The following is a 14905-nucleotide window of genomic DNA, read 5'->3' on the forward strand; positions in this document are numbered from 1 at the left end:
GTAAGCCTGTTTCTACTAGTTGTTGGGGAACATGGGTGGGAGGGTGCTGATGCACCATGTCCTGCTTGTGGTTCCCTGGTCAACAGCTGGTTGGCCACTGTGTGAACAGAGTGCTGGACTAGATGGACCCTTGGTCTGATCCAGCATGACTCTTCTTATGTTATTATGAGAGCAGACTGAGCAGGCCACTGGAGGAAGGGCAGGTTGATGCAGATATAACTTCCAACCTTGGTTAAGGGCACTGGGCGAAGGTCAGAAGAAATTGATGTGAGGGAAGGTCCTGGTGATAGCACATAATCCCACATCCTGCGTCTGATCCCTTAACCACCTGTGTCAATACAAAACAACAGCGAAGCACAGGAGTGAGCAACTTGTGGCCATCCAGATGTATTGGTCTACAGTCCACCGGTTATGCTGTAGGCCAAATCACCTGAAGGGACACAGGTTGCCCATCCCTGGTGTAGGAGGACCAGTTTAGATTGTAACTCTATCAGTTGTAATACAGTTATATTATATTATTAAGAATCTGCCATAAGTGAGCTGTCTTACTAAATCTTTAGTAATCTTCCTATATGTGTTCGTTGCATATTGCATTGTATTGTCACCTAATAGGAACACTCCTGTTCAAGGTACCAGATAGACAGACAGGCACTCTTCCAGCAGGCCTCTCCATCCCACAAATGATTGTCAACATTTGATGGTTACTGAGCATACTCAGTTCCTATTGGTCTGATTTTGTGGGCTCTGCCTCCTTACGATATTTCTTTTAAAAACTGTATAAAAACCTTAGAGTTACCATGAACAAGATACAAGATACTTGTATCTCAGTGGCTCTGTTTTTGCTTCATTCTTGTTGGCACTCACCTCCTGAGTTTGCTATTAGGAATTCTTTTTAACAAACGTCTCTCTATTTTTCCATTGCTTTCAAAAGATTTTGAAACAGCCATTTTTCTGCTGCTTCCATTTTGTGTGTCTCTCTCTGTGTGTGTGTGCTTCATTCAGCAGTTCCTCTTGCAGGGTGGAAAAAGTACAAGAAGCAAAACAGAAAAGCTGACTTCAGTTTTGGTTTTGAACAAGCAGCAGGAGGCACTTCACAGCAATACCTCTGCAGGAAGATCTCTGATGAAGAAATCTGATTTGTTGTAGGTGTGATAGAGCTCTTTTCAACCCCCTCCCTCCCTCGCATCTCATCTCTTTTTCACCCTCTTGAGATAACAGAAATGTTTCATCATGAGCCATCATGAGTTGATCTAAGAAGGTGCCTTAAGTGCAACAGAAAGCCATTTCATCCCATCACAATCTCTTCCACTTCCATGATGACTATGAAATGAAGACATCGCCAGGCCATGTACGCAGGTAGTTTTGTACTGCCCTTTCTCTTTCTGATGCTGAAGTTGGACCATCCATGGGCATATGGTAAGACAATTTATCAAATATAATCTTATTTATCAGAACAACCATGACATGTGCACGAAGCTTTTTCTAGATACAGCACAGTGGTAAGACAGGGCTATAAAACAAGACCACAACCCCAGTTAGATAAAACAGTACAGGAAGAGTTGGGGCTTGGTTTAAGCTGAGTTGCAGGCCTGGAATATGTAACACCATCGCTTGGTCCTGATGTTACATAATGAAAAAGAAACCTTTGAGCATATGCAGAGTGTTTTTTTCTTCATAGAACAATCTGGGAATTGGTTCCCCAGACCAGATAGTGGGTGTTCAACCTGTTCTGGATGGGGTTGCACTCCCCCTGAAGGAACAGGTTCGTAGCTTGGGGATTCTCCTAGAACCATCTCTGTCACTTGAGGCCCAGGTGATCTCAGTGGCACGGAGTACCTTCTACCAGCTTCGGTTAGTGGCCCAGCTATGCCCTATCTGGACAGGGATAACCTAGCTTCAGTTGTCTATGCTCTGGCAACCTCCAAATTAGATTACTGCAATGTTCTCTACCTGGGGCTGCCTTTGAAGACGGTTCGGAAGCTGCAACTTGTGCAAAATGCAGCAGCCAGATTGATAACTGGAACCAGAAGGTTCAAGCATATAAGACCGACTCTGGCCCACTTGCATTGGCTGCCTGAATGTTTCCGAGTCCAATTCAAGGTGCTGGTTTTAACCTATAAAGCCTTACACGGCTTGGGACCACAATACCTGACGGAATGCCTCTCCTGACATGAACCTACCTGAACACTATGCTCAAAATCCTAGGTCCTCTTCTGGATGCCTACCCAGAGGGAAGCTTGGAGAATAGCAACAAGGAAGAGGGTCTTTTCAGTGGTGGCCCCTTAATTATGGAATGATCTCCCCAATGAGGTTTGTCTGGTGCCAACATTATTATATTTTTGGTGCCAGGTCAAGACTTTTCTCCCAGGCATTTAACAGCATTTAATAGCATACCCTGAGCTTTGTACATGGTTGCTGGGGTGATGGATGTTGTAGTTGAACACATCAAGAGGCCACCAGGTTGGGGAAGTGAAGTTACTCAAATGCCATTACTGCCACATAGAGCGCCATTACTCAAATGGACGTCCACATTCAGTTCTTGTATTACACATATGATAGTGCGATGAATAATTAGCGTAGATAAGAACAGATTAGTAGTAGTCTTAAATGCAAAAGCAAACATGTGGCATTTTACAGACTACCAGATTTGTAATGGTGTGGTTTCTTTGAAGTTACTTTGTTGACAAAAATCTCCTATTAATTCAGCTATTGACAGCACCTCATAATATAGAATATCAGGATCTTTTTTTTACTTTTCACACTAGGACACTCCAATACATCTCCAAATACCTGTGGGGCATCCACAAATACTTCACAAAAAGTCTATTAAAGAAACGTGGATTCAAACCTCTTGGTAATATGACGTTGCAATAGCATAGATACAGTCCTAGTGTGGAAAGTGTCCCAGGCACGGATTATGGTGATACAAGCCATTCTTCAACTCCAGCATGAAATTGCTGAATTAGAACTTTCTCAAGAAGTTTGACTTGATGCATTTAAACTTGAACTGAAACAATGGTTTCCTGTCCTATCACAGGAATTAATACACACAGGAAAGCTAGGATGGTTTTGTTATCATCAACAACTGCTGTTGTGAACAACAGTCCATGTGCTTACCTTGTATACATTTAAGCTTTGCAAGGAATTGTAACAGGCTCCACATTTTGCATTTCATTGCCATTTGACTCCATTTTTTCTCTATACCTATGTATCCATCTGCCAATTTCATGCATCTGATAAGATGGATTCTAGTCCATAACGGCTTATGCCATAAGAAATCTGTTAGTCTTTGAGGTGAAACAAGACTTTTTGTTGTTTATGCAGACTTATGGCTACTCCTGTGGAAGGTTTTCAGTGCAATTACTTACATATTAGCAGTGCCCTCACATACTGTTGTTACGCTAAGGATGTAGGTACAATGTTTGCAGAATGGCTGGGGAACCTCTTTCCAAAGAGGAGCAGAGCTGGTTTAAATAGGCCCCAAAAGTAGAGCTGAGATGTCATCAGGTTAGAGAGAACAGAAGGTGGTTTCTTCTAACTATCAAGAGTAAATGCTGTTGTGAACGGTCCTTGTGCTTATCTTGTATATTATTTAAGCTTTACACAGAACTGTAATAGACTCCACGTTTTGCATTTCCACGCAGAGGAGAGATACATGTCTGAAAAACACCCAGAATTACATGCCTAGTGCCTGCCACTGCCACATTTCTTGTGTATTTTAGATACGCATTTCGCTTGCGATATGTGGAGACATGTGGTAGACAAATGGGAATCCATCATTTTTGTAACTTTAATTGAATCTTTATATCCTGATTTATCTTCAGTTCTCAATGCTGTTTTGTACAAAACAATGAAACATGTAAAGTAACCATGAAGATCTAGGCTGCTGTAACTTATGGTTGATTTACTTTTTAAAAAAAATTCTGGTGTGAGTATCCAAGGGTAGAACTCCATGTTACACCAGCAAACATGTGTTTCCAAAAGTGCAAAAGATGTCTGTGCCCTAGTCCTTCAATTCAAAGTTTTAAAAGAAACAGGCACTTAATTTTACACATGTACATTTATTTTATATTACATTTCTATGACATCAATAGCCAAAGCTCTCTGGGAGGTTCACAAAACTTCAACTATAAAATACAACACGATAAAACATACTATATATCTTTAGATTACAATTCCATTCCAACTCTCCTGGGAATATGCCCATTAAATTCAATGGGGTCTGCTTCTGTGTAGACATACATAGGATTGCACTAGTAAGTGTTTAGAACTAAACAAGCCTTTTAGATGTTAATGTTTGTAATCTTTCATATTTGGCAGGGGTCAATTACCATCAGTATCCAAATAGTTTAGAACCGCTTGGTGTTGAGGTGGCTGTATGACATATAGGGAGACACTGGTACTCTCTCTGAGGGAGTGTTCAGCCTCCCTACAAATTCTGACATCTGCCTTATCTTGGGAGACCCTCATCTTCTGAATATGGGTTACTGTGTCCTCCAGAATCCTAGAAGGAGTGAATCATCATAGGAGACTTGGTTTTCTGCTCTTGTAGAACTTAAACATACTGGCTGGATTTGCACATAACACTGACTGATGTTATAGTTTTGTGAATTCTGGTTGTCATGTTGTCCGAACCCAGCCATGCAAACAAACCATGGTTTGCTAACCATGAACAACCCAGAAAGAGAACTCATGTTTTGTTGTCAGTTTGTGAAATCTGAGAAGTTTAAACCAGGGATTGCCTTTACATGTGTACCCAGAACTGTTTCTGTTCATGGGTTAATTCATAATGTTAAGGAGGGGGGGAAGTAGTGAACCCAAAAAAACAAAACAGCCATTCTGCATGCCAGAACTACAGTGCTACAGAGGCATTTGGGATACAGGGAGATTGTGAGTAAAGGAGGAGGGAAACAAACAACACAGGGATTGAAAAAACACACCACACTTTGGGCATGTCTACACCAGTCTTTTTCCTGGGGATCGTCCCTGTGCATCCACATAATACACAGGGGATCCCGGGAGCAGGCAGGGACGATTCCTCCATTTCACAGGGATTTCTGGGTCCACTTTTAGCCCAGTTTTTCCTGCGAAGATCCTGAGGAAAATGGGCGGTGTGGATGCCTGTCCCAACTTCTTCCCTCCTCCCCACGAGTACTCGGGGTTAACAGAGGGAAGGAGCCAAGCTGGGGGGAGTCCAGGGACATTGGGGGTGGGATGGGGCTTTTTTCTTTTTTCTAGTTATTTTTCCGCTGGAGCGCAAGTGTGCTCCAGCTCCTGCCTTTTTTTTTAAAAAAAAAAAGGCAGGCGCAACATCCTGCTTTCTCCCTGTGAACCCAGGGGGATGATCTTCTGATCAACATATCGTGAGATCCTCCCTGCTCCCTCCTTAGGTCTAGACATGCCCTTTGTTCAATAATCTGCCAGACCAACTCTGGATAGGGCAACAAACCACAGGTTATCCATGGGTAAAATAAACTGTGGGTTATTTAGCTTCATCCCACGTACCTGTTTCCCTCGAATTATCCCCTACAGCACTAAGCTGTCGTTGTTGTTGTTGCTAGCTAAATCACACCCCGGGCGGCAGCGCTCCTAAGATCCTTTGCATACCAGGAAAGGGGTTAAGGGGGAGAAATGTAAAAAATCATTAAAAATCAATGGATGCCCCAATCTGATTCAAATTTGGTATGCTTAAAGCTCTCCTTAATATCTATTACTGTGCCAATTTTGATGTCTTTAAAACTTACACAGATGTAAGCATTTGTTTAGTTTGAAGCTTAAGAGTATCAAATCCTGCTCCTGCACCCCCAGTGGCCGCTTGGAAAACAAATGATTCGCTCCAAAACTAGTAGCAAAATAGGTCGGGTCTTTTGGCTTTATAGCACAATTAAAGCAGGATGCATGGGAGTACTTCACAGTCAAAGCAGATTATAAACTGGAAAACTTTAGAGTACTTCACAATAAAAGCAAATTATAAACTGGAAAACCTCAGAGTCCTTTGCACGCAATTTGCAGTGATTGCACAGTATAACGCTGGTGTGATAAAGCTAATTGTTATGTATGAACCAACTCATTCTGGTCTCCTTTAATTTTTGACTTGCCTGGTCTCAGAATGGACAACATAAGATGTTGTTAAGTAAGTTTATTTATTTATTTATTATATTTTTATACCGCCCAATAGCCGAAGCTCTCTGGACGGTTCACGAGTTGACAGACCACATGTAAGGAAAGGAAAGCGCAAAAGATGGAATGAGCATATTTCCCCCAGAAACTAGGTTGAGGGAGGATCTTTCCTATCAAGCAAATTGTTTCCTATCCCTGACTTCACTCCTTTATCCATACCCTCATCTTCACCACAAATTTCCACCCCGCTAAAGCTGATTATGATAAAGAAGTTAGTAAGCACCATTTAAGATAGGGATAGAGATAAAGACAAATTTCATACTGCTGACACGTTTCAAGAAAGCTTCTTTGGCAATATTAGGGGTTTAGAAGAATCATTTAGAAGAATCATTCTTCAATGTAAACTGGTTCTAAAAACACTAACGTGGTATTTTTAATATTAATTAATTAATTACATTTCTATACCGCCCAATAGCCGGAGCTCTCTGGGCGGTTCACAAAAATTAAAACCATACACACACACACACACACACACACATATCTGAACTTCACACATTCAATAAAGTTGTTTAATAGCATAATTAGGCATTTAATTCATCCAACATGGACTTAAACAACCAAATTGTCCCTGCATGACAACCTTTTGTGACAAACTAGCTGCAACTTCTTCTTTCTCCCTAACACCACAAACATATATGAGCAAGACACAGGTCCCTTGTTCTCAAATCTCAATCATGCACTTGGTTCCATTTCCACCTTTGGTAGCCGCAGCTGCCTTGTGGTCAGTTCTGTGCCGTTTTGTCAACAACAGCAATCACCACTCAACCCTCCATTGTCTGCCGTAGACACTGAAAGAGGCTGCCATTAAATTAACAGAGCTGACCTTAAGAGGGCTGTAGCTGTTTGAGCCAATAGCTTTTAAAAGGACAGAAGTCCCCTTAGAGGCCGAGAAGAAATGGGGATGGATAGGGATATTCATGTTAGCTTCACCAGCACCTCCCCAAGCTTATATCTGTTTATGAAACTTATACATTTGTGAAACGCGCTGAATGGCTACCAGGGAAAGAGCCAGCCCCCCACCCCCACCGGCATCTGTGAAATGCTCTCAGGGAGATCTGTCTTGCATTTTAACTGCATATGTTTAGTTAAGACCTTCCTCTTCCAACAGGCATTTAATCTTTAATCTGTTGCTTTGATTATTTACTTTACTGCTGGCTCTTTAATATTAATGTTTTACTATTTTAATGTTGCATTTATTGGTTTGGTTGGTATTGTATTATTTTATTATTGTAGGAAATCCTGAGGTCATCTTACAGTTGGGCAGTATATACACTTGATATATAAATAAATAAAATGTACTGCCTATGATGTGTCCAAACAAGGTTTTTATGGTGCAATCAGCCTGCCTCATTCACAGAATTTTACATTGGATCCGGAGGACATCGGCCCCATTCAGAAGACACCTTAAACCACCGCTTTAACCACCATGGTTAAAGCCATGTTTTAAGGTGTCTTCTGAACAGCGCCATCATCTTCCAGCTGTAACCCTTCCTTATTTTCCCACTGCTTCTGCTGTCTTTTTTGTTCCCCACAAAAATACCCATCGAGGAGAAAAAGACAGAATACCTGCATCATGGCTTTTGATTAGTAGCACTATCAGCTGTCTGCTTGGAAGCACCCCCAGACTTTTGCTACCAATCTTTATACATAGGTGTTAGCTAGACCTAAGGTTTATCACAGGATCGTCCCGGGTTCGTCCCTGCCTACTCCCGGGATCCCCTGTGTGTCATTTAGATGCACAGGGATGACCCCGGGATGATCCCAGGATAAACCTTAGGTCTAGCTAAGGCCATAGTCTGATTTGGGGGGGGGGGGGAGGAAACAGGAACAAATGATTGAAGTCAGTATCTTAGCATCATTCATATATATTGACTTGCCAATCCTCCCCAACCATTTAAATGAGACTTGTAGAAAATACATGCGTGAATGGAAAAAACCCCGATACCAGCAAAGCTATGAAAGATATTACACAGTTACTGCAGAGTGCTGGAATATTTAGGTATGCAAAACATTTTTTCTACCCTACCTTTACCTTTCAGGTAGCGAGACTGAGAACTGCACCACCACTATTACTGTTCCAAGAGGTACCCAGTATAATAGAACATCTGGTGATTCAGTCACTATTGACTGTCCAGTGACGTATTGTGAAGAGCAGCCTGTAATACAATGGTACAGGTACAACAAAGCGGACAAGAAATCATTAATTTTGCAGAACGAACAAAGGCACACAGTTTCATGGATAAATGGAAACAATTTTATTTTGAACTTTTCATCTGTGAATAAGAACGACAGTGGATTGTATCACTGTGTAGCTACTGTGGGTGAACAAAAAATAGAGAGCCATTTAATAGAAGTCTTTGTTCAAGGTAAGCATCATAAGTAATCTAGACAATTATGCCCTTTCTCCAGTTCTCTGATTGTAGCTATCTAACATTCATCCTGCCTGCAACATATTTAAGCAAGCTGTCTTGGGGGGAGGCAGGGTGGGCTATGGTAAGAAAGGAGGATGGAAATAATGCAAAGCAAATAGAATACTGGTAATCCAGTCAATCTCGTAATAACATAAGAAGAGCTGTGCTGGATCAGTCCAAGGGTCCATCTAGTCCAGCATTCTGTGCAGACAGTGGCCATGCCACTGTGCAGACAGTTATAAGTGCAACAACACCCATCTGTCCATGTTCCCCAGCAAGTGGTGTACATGCACATACTGCCTCTGATAATGGAGATAGGATACAGCCACCAGGACTAGTAGCCATTGATAGCCATCTCCTCCAGGAATTTGTCTAACCCCCTTTTAAGGCTGTCCAAGTTGGTGGCCATCACTATGTCTTGTGGTAGCAAATTCCGTAGATTAACGATATCCTTTCCTTTTATCTGTCTCCAATTCTGGGGGTCTAGTATTATGAGAGAGGGAAAAAATATCTCTCTGTCCACTTTCTCCACACCATACATAAGTTGTACACCTCTATCAAGTCTCCCCTTAATCATCTTTTTTTTCCGAGCTAAACAATCCCACATGTTGTAACCTTTCTTCGTAGGGGAGTTGTTCCAGTAATCTCCTGATGACTGGTGATATGTTTTTGTTCTTTTGCCCCCGAAATCCACATTACCACCACATTATTTTTATTATTATTATATCTCTTTCTCGCTAGTGACGGGTTTTTTAGACGGACATGATGGGCTTTGCCAAGTCATGCTGTCTTTTACAGATTCAGGGTTTTCCTGACAATTGAGCATGTTTTAATTATGTATGTCTTCTTATTATTACAATCCAATACACAATTATCTGTGAATAAGTCCTATTGAACTGAATGGCACTAAATTTTTACCAAGTAGACATGTATAAGAGTGCAGCATAAATAAATCAAATTTTCATCTTGAGTTTGACTTTCTTTGGCATATTACATCCTGGTCCTGTCCTGTTATCTGTGTTCATCACAAGGTGGTGTTGGTGTTTTACATGACCAAAACCAACTAACAAAGAGCCCCCCTCAACTGGACAGTTGTGTTACCTAATCTTCCTCCTGAATTCTTCTCCTCTTCTGTCCCTGAGCATTCTGCTTGCTCTGCCTCTCTTAATGCCATTGGCTGAAATGCTTTGATTTCACAGTCGGCCTGAGTAGACCACAGAATCATGGGGTTCTGTGCTGAAGCGTTTGGCTGCTGCAAGAGCAGGACATCTCCCTGGCAAATAAGGATAGCTTATACAACTAACATTATATGCTGCTTACATCTCCTTTGCTTTCAGCTGATTAATAACAAATAGCATAATAAAATAATTTGCAAACAAATAGCATAATAAAAATATTTTTCAATCTGCCTTGAAAGCCATGCTACTAGAAAGGCAGATTTTAAAAAAACAAATAAAAGTTACACCATTTGTGTACAAGGGCAAAGAGTGAACAACCTTTATTTGAAAGCTGTTGTAGAACATTTTCTGCACTGCTGCTGATTTTATCCTGGTTGTGCTTTTATATTGTATTTTATAGTTTGGTTTTATGCTGTTTTATACTTTGAATGGTTTTAATTTTTATGAACTGCCCAGAAAACTTCAGCTATTGGGCGGTATAGAAATGCAATAAATAAATAAATAAATAAATAAATAAATAAATAAATAAATAAATAAAGTAGTGCTCTATATTGTTCCCTCCAGTAGCCTAAGAGATGCACCCTTGACTATTTCTATATATTTCATTCCCCTCTTTTTAAACTGGCTACCTCTTATTTCTTATCTGAAAAATAATACCGTTGAGCCAACTTTCTCATGCTGATACATAAGCCTTCCAAATCTTTGGCTTTAATCGTCAACCATATCTGATCCTTGAGCCTCTTTCTCAGCCATACTTTTGTTGGAATTTGTTGTATCTTCCCCTCTTTTGTTTCATTTGGTACACCCATCAGTTCAGATTATGTAGCAGATTGTGGCTCTTGGAATCTATTGCTGTAACTGCCTGTATGTGTTTAATCTTCCTTTTGTTGTTCTCTCTCCACATACCTCAGTTATCTTCTGTTTCTCCTATATTCCTTTCCTTTCTTTGTCTATACTATGTATGAACGTGGTGTTCCTGTGACACCTGTTACTACTGCTGGCTCCCAATGTCCATTTTGTTGTTGCACCATTATGGAATTTCCTACCTTCAGTGGTTTGAGTAACTTTGCAACTCTGTCATAATATATATTACAGCGCTTTGTCCTGAGTGCACTGGGCACTTACAGGAACAGCAGATTCAAAGCCTGATTTGAGTTACTGGTGGAAACATAACAGCATGAATTCCTTGGAAATGCTTGCCTATAGTCTTTGAATGATTTGTGAAAGTGGTTATACGGAATGCTGATCTTTTCACTATCTCAGGCTGCAATGCAAAGTTAAGGCTACCATATAGGCCAGTGAGGAAAGGAATTGCACGATTTTGAATTTTCTTCCTGATTTCCACATCTTAATAGAGTTTTTTCCACATAATATGAGGAGGGAAAACACACACAGAAGCCCCATGGGGACAAAAAACAAACAAACACATTGATAACATTGTAGTTTCTTTATGTAGAAAGGATAAAATAAGAGCACCTGGTGTGCGGGCTGTAACATTATTTGTCAAACACAATAGTAGTGTGAGGAAGTGAAACATGCATTAGTACCAAGCTACTCATTATATATGATTATATGACAGCCAAAGGACTCAAACTGTTATTTGAACTTGCTGTGTCTATAATTGAATAAAGGAGTCACATTGGCTAGAACTTATATTTGAGCTTATGAAATGCCCTTTATAACAATTGCTACTGAAAATTTTCCAAACAATGCCACAGGAGACTGAAGTATGGAACAACTTAATGCTTCACAACTCTTAGTACAACCAATCTCAAAAAATGTCTTCATTTCAGATCTCTAAGGGTCAGACGAGTGGTCTGACATTAGATATATCTTTGAATCCTATCCTTTGGATTCTCCTCTTTAAAAAGTAAAATGAAGGGCCATTTTCTTCCTAGAGTCCCACCCCATGCCAGTTCTGGATCGAGACAGAGGTGTCATGAAAAGGAGAGTTTAACCCATTCCTCCGATGTTTTCCTGTCAAAAATCATCTCTCTCTAAAGCAGCCCCTTTCCCCAAAGTCACTATTTGATGCAAGTAGCAGCTTCCCAAAGGTGGTAATAGGAAAATGGCATGTGGCAAGAGGCCAACTACCCCATTGCATTTTTGTTCTGTTGTTTTAAGAGGAAAAGAATCATAAGTGCAAGTTTTCCAGCTGAGTTTCCCAGCAACTCTGACCCTATGTTAAGGTTCCCTGCTTGTATTCTGAAGAATTGCTTTCTATGGGTTCAGGGCATGGTGAGGTCTAATAGCAGTTTGAGGAAGCCATTTTGGTCAGGAAAACAGTGATGGGGAAAGTGTTGAACACCTCGCCTCAGTGTCACCCTCTGAGAGACACTATAATGTCACTCAGATTATAATGTATTCTAGAGTCTCTCAGGAAGCCATTGTTGATTGAGCAAATTGCCTTCATAAAAAGGATGCTATTATTGCATTAATTTTTAATGGACTTTTGAATGCACTCTCTGTATAGATTACAGTAATCTCACGGAACCTGAAGATGCTAAAAATACTACAGAAAATCATGGAGCACCTGAAAGGAACAAGATTTTGATTATTTATTTCCTGTCATCCCTGGGAGCACTGTGCTTCCTCATTTTTTGCTGCTCTGGACTGCTGTTTTTCGTAAGAAGGAATCAAGGTGAACTTTTTAGTACTCTTCAGTCTTTAATTTTCCCATCTCCTCGGTGGGCTCTCTCTGACTCCAGTACTCAAATGATGTTTTAATTTCTCTTACTACACTCTCATGACTATTTAGAAGTGTATTTATTTAATGCTTATGAAACTCATAGCCTTGGATAAAAGTTGCTTCAAATATGTATTCTCTCTCTCTCTCTTCATGAAATCAGGAGAGCTTGGCCTACTAACAAAATTTACTGAGCAGCTCCTTGATCCCAGTTTTATGAGACAGAGATTCTCAAAGCCATGTTCATGTTCTGTACAAATAAGATTAAGAGGTTTCAGAAAATTATTTCATCAATGTACTGTGCTTTTCTTTTCCTTTCTAGTGACAAACAAGATGATTTCATCAAATGTAGAACATGAAATGAATGTGGTAGGTTAGTTTATTGAAGTGCCTATTGAATTCTTCTTCTCCTCTGTATTTCTGATGTGTAGATATTGTCATTACTTAGGTAGCCAAAATATTGCTTTTCTAGCCAAAACAGCACCATATTTGAGAGGTAGCAGCAGGATTCAAAACAACCCAGTGAGGACTGAGCATGCTCAGTGGCCATAGAATACGGACTGTCTATTGAAGAGCAAGAAGGAGAAAACAGGGTGGCAGTGAGAATGGAATGGAATATCCTGAAGGAGGGCATTGAATAGGAACACTCTATACTGTAAACATTTTGTACTGGTCCCAGTTGTTGTTATATCTAATTTTCAAAGGTAGTACAGATAAAGAGCTTCACCTTAAGAACTGTGCAGTTTAAAATAAAGGAAGTATTTCTCTATTCATATACAAGGGAAGAAGGGTCAGCCTTCAAATAAAGTGGTTTTGTTTTGTTATTGTCTTGTTAGTGTTTATTATTTATACTCTGCTAGAGTGACCATATGGAAAGCAGGACAAGGCTCCTGTATCTTTTAATAGATGTATAGAAAAGGGAGTTCCACCAGGTGTCATTTGTATGCATGCAGCACCTGGTGAAATTCTCTCTTCACAACAGTTAAAACTACAGGAGCCCTGCCCTCTTTTGTATCTGGGTTCAGACGTCACAAACAGTTCAGGGATGAAGCATCCCTGGGTTGTTTATTGCAGCAGGAACAGGTTGGAGCACATGATCCAGCATGCACGCTCGCTCCTGCTTGTCTTCTGGGTTGTTATGATGTGTGAACTGAGTTATAGTGTAACTCCATGTTAATGTAAACACACTTCTTTTTATCCAAAAGTTTAGGATTTTCTCTAGGGTATTCAGATAAAAGATTTCCAATATCTAATTTCTCATGACATTTTTAACATCTTACTTGATATTAGAGTTGTCTACTGTATCTCATATGGTGTTGCGTCTCTTCCTTGCTATAGATACATTAATCTGTTTAACTCTTCTTCTTTTCACAGTTAAGTAGCCATACGAACGCCCAGTGCTACAGTGCTAGCACTACTCACGTTTCTGATGAGGGATTTGCACCTGGCTTGCTGCAGTTTCCAGATGGCAATACCATCTATGACAATCAAGGCAATTGCCAGAAGGCCAGCAAGGCTGCACAAAATCTGACGTGCAATGAATCTGTCACCTGTATTCACCAGCTTCTACCTGCAAACCAGGATGCCCTTGTTTATGCAACACTCAGCCATGAGGAACCTTTTCAGAGATGTGAACCCGTTGTAGAAACGGTATTTACAGAATATGCTACCATTAGGCTGAAGAAATAAATACGGACAGCTACTCATTGATTAGCATCATATTACATCTTCCACTGTGGCTCAGCAAGCACCTAGCTGAACATTACTGAGTGTATGCATATCACACAGTCTGTTTTTTGGCCAGGAACATTCCTTTGGTGGTAAAGACAGTATTTATTTTTCTGGCATAATAATAAATGGTTAAAATAAATTTTCATATTGGAAGGCCATTTGCGCATCAGCAAAAAAGAGGAAATAAATCACCCCAAGAGGGCAATGATTTGTATAATATTTGGATGTGCTGCTTTAGATGTACAGGTGCACATTTAGGACTACAACGCATCTCAACATAGTGAGGAGGAAGACGGTGACGAGGTGGCATGTTGTGCCTGCTGCTCAGTCTGATGGGCAACTTGCAAGTGCCCTGCTTGCTCTCCCTTCTTGCGCTTCTTGATCTTTAAAACAAACCTGGGCAGCCCTTCAAATAGAGGGCTGTTCTCTATAAAGTAGATACTTGGCCACCTGGATCTACATACTGACTGTCTGGATTTTATCAGCTCTATTTGCATACATTTCCATGAAGATTCTGGTTACCACAAAACTTGATCTGATCAAACCACAGTTCCGCTAATTGCATAAGTAATCCTTTCTGCGAAGATAGATGAAGCATTCATCTGCATCCTATAAAGCTTAGCAACCATCACAGCAAATATGAATAAACAAACTATCTTTCTGAGAAATTGCAACTGCCCTAAATTTGGTTTGCAGGTCCAGTTCACTACAATCCTGGT

The 14905-nt window shown here is 40.5% G+C and overlaps 1 protein-coding gene across 1 annotated transcript; it reads left to right on the plus strand.

Annotated features, from left to right (window-relative positions):
- Positions 1 to 1357: 1357 nt before the first annotated feature.
- BTLA (B and T lymphocyte associated) lies at positions 1358 to 14409 on the plus strand. Its single transcript, XM_063127617.1, has 5 exons — positions 1358 to 1416; positions 8220 to 8546; positions 12243 to 12410; positions 12778 to 12824; positions 13830 to 14409. The coding sequence occupies exons 1-5, from the start codon at positions 1386 to 1388 to the stop codon at positions 14142 to 14144; spliced, it is 888 nt and encodes a 295-aa protein (XP_062983687.1). The 5' UTR covers positions 1358 to 1385; the 3' UTR covers positions 14145 to 14409.
- The last annotated feature ends 496 nt before the right edge of the window (positions 14410 to 14905 follow it).

This window comes from Elgaria multicarinata, chromosome 5, assembly GCF_023053635.1.
Source record: "Elgaria multicarinata webbii isolate HBS135686 ecotype San Diego chromosome 5, rElgMul1.1.pri, whole genome shotgun sequence".
In the NCBI taxonomy this organism is placed as follows: domain Eukaryota; kingdom Metazoa; phylum Chordata; class Lepidosauria; order Squamata; family Anguidae; genus Elgaria; species Elgaria multicarinata.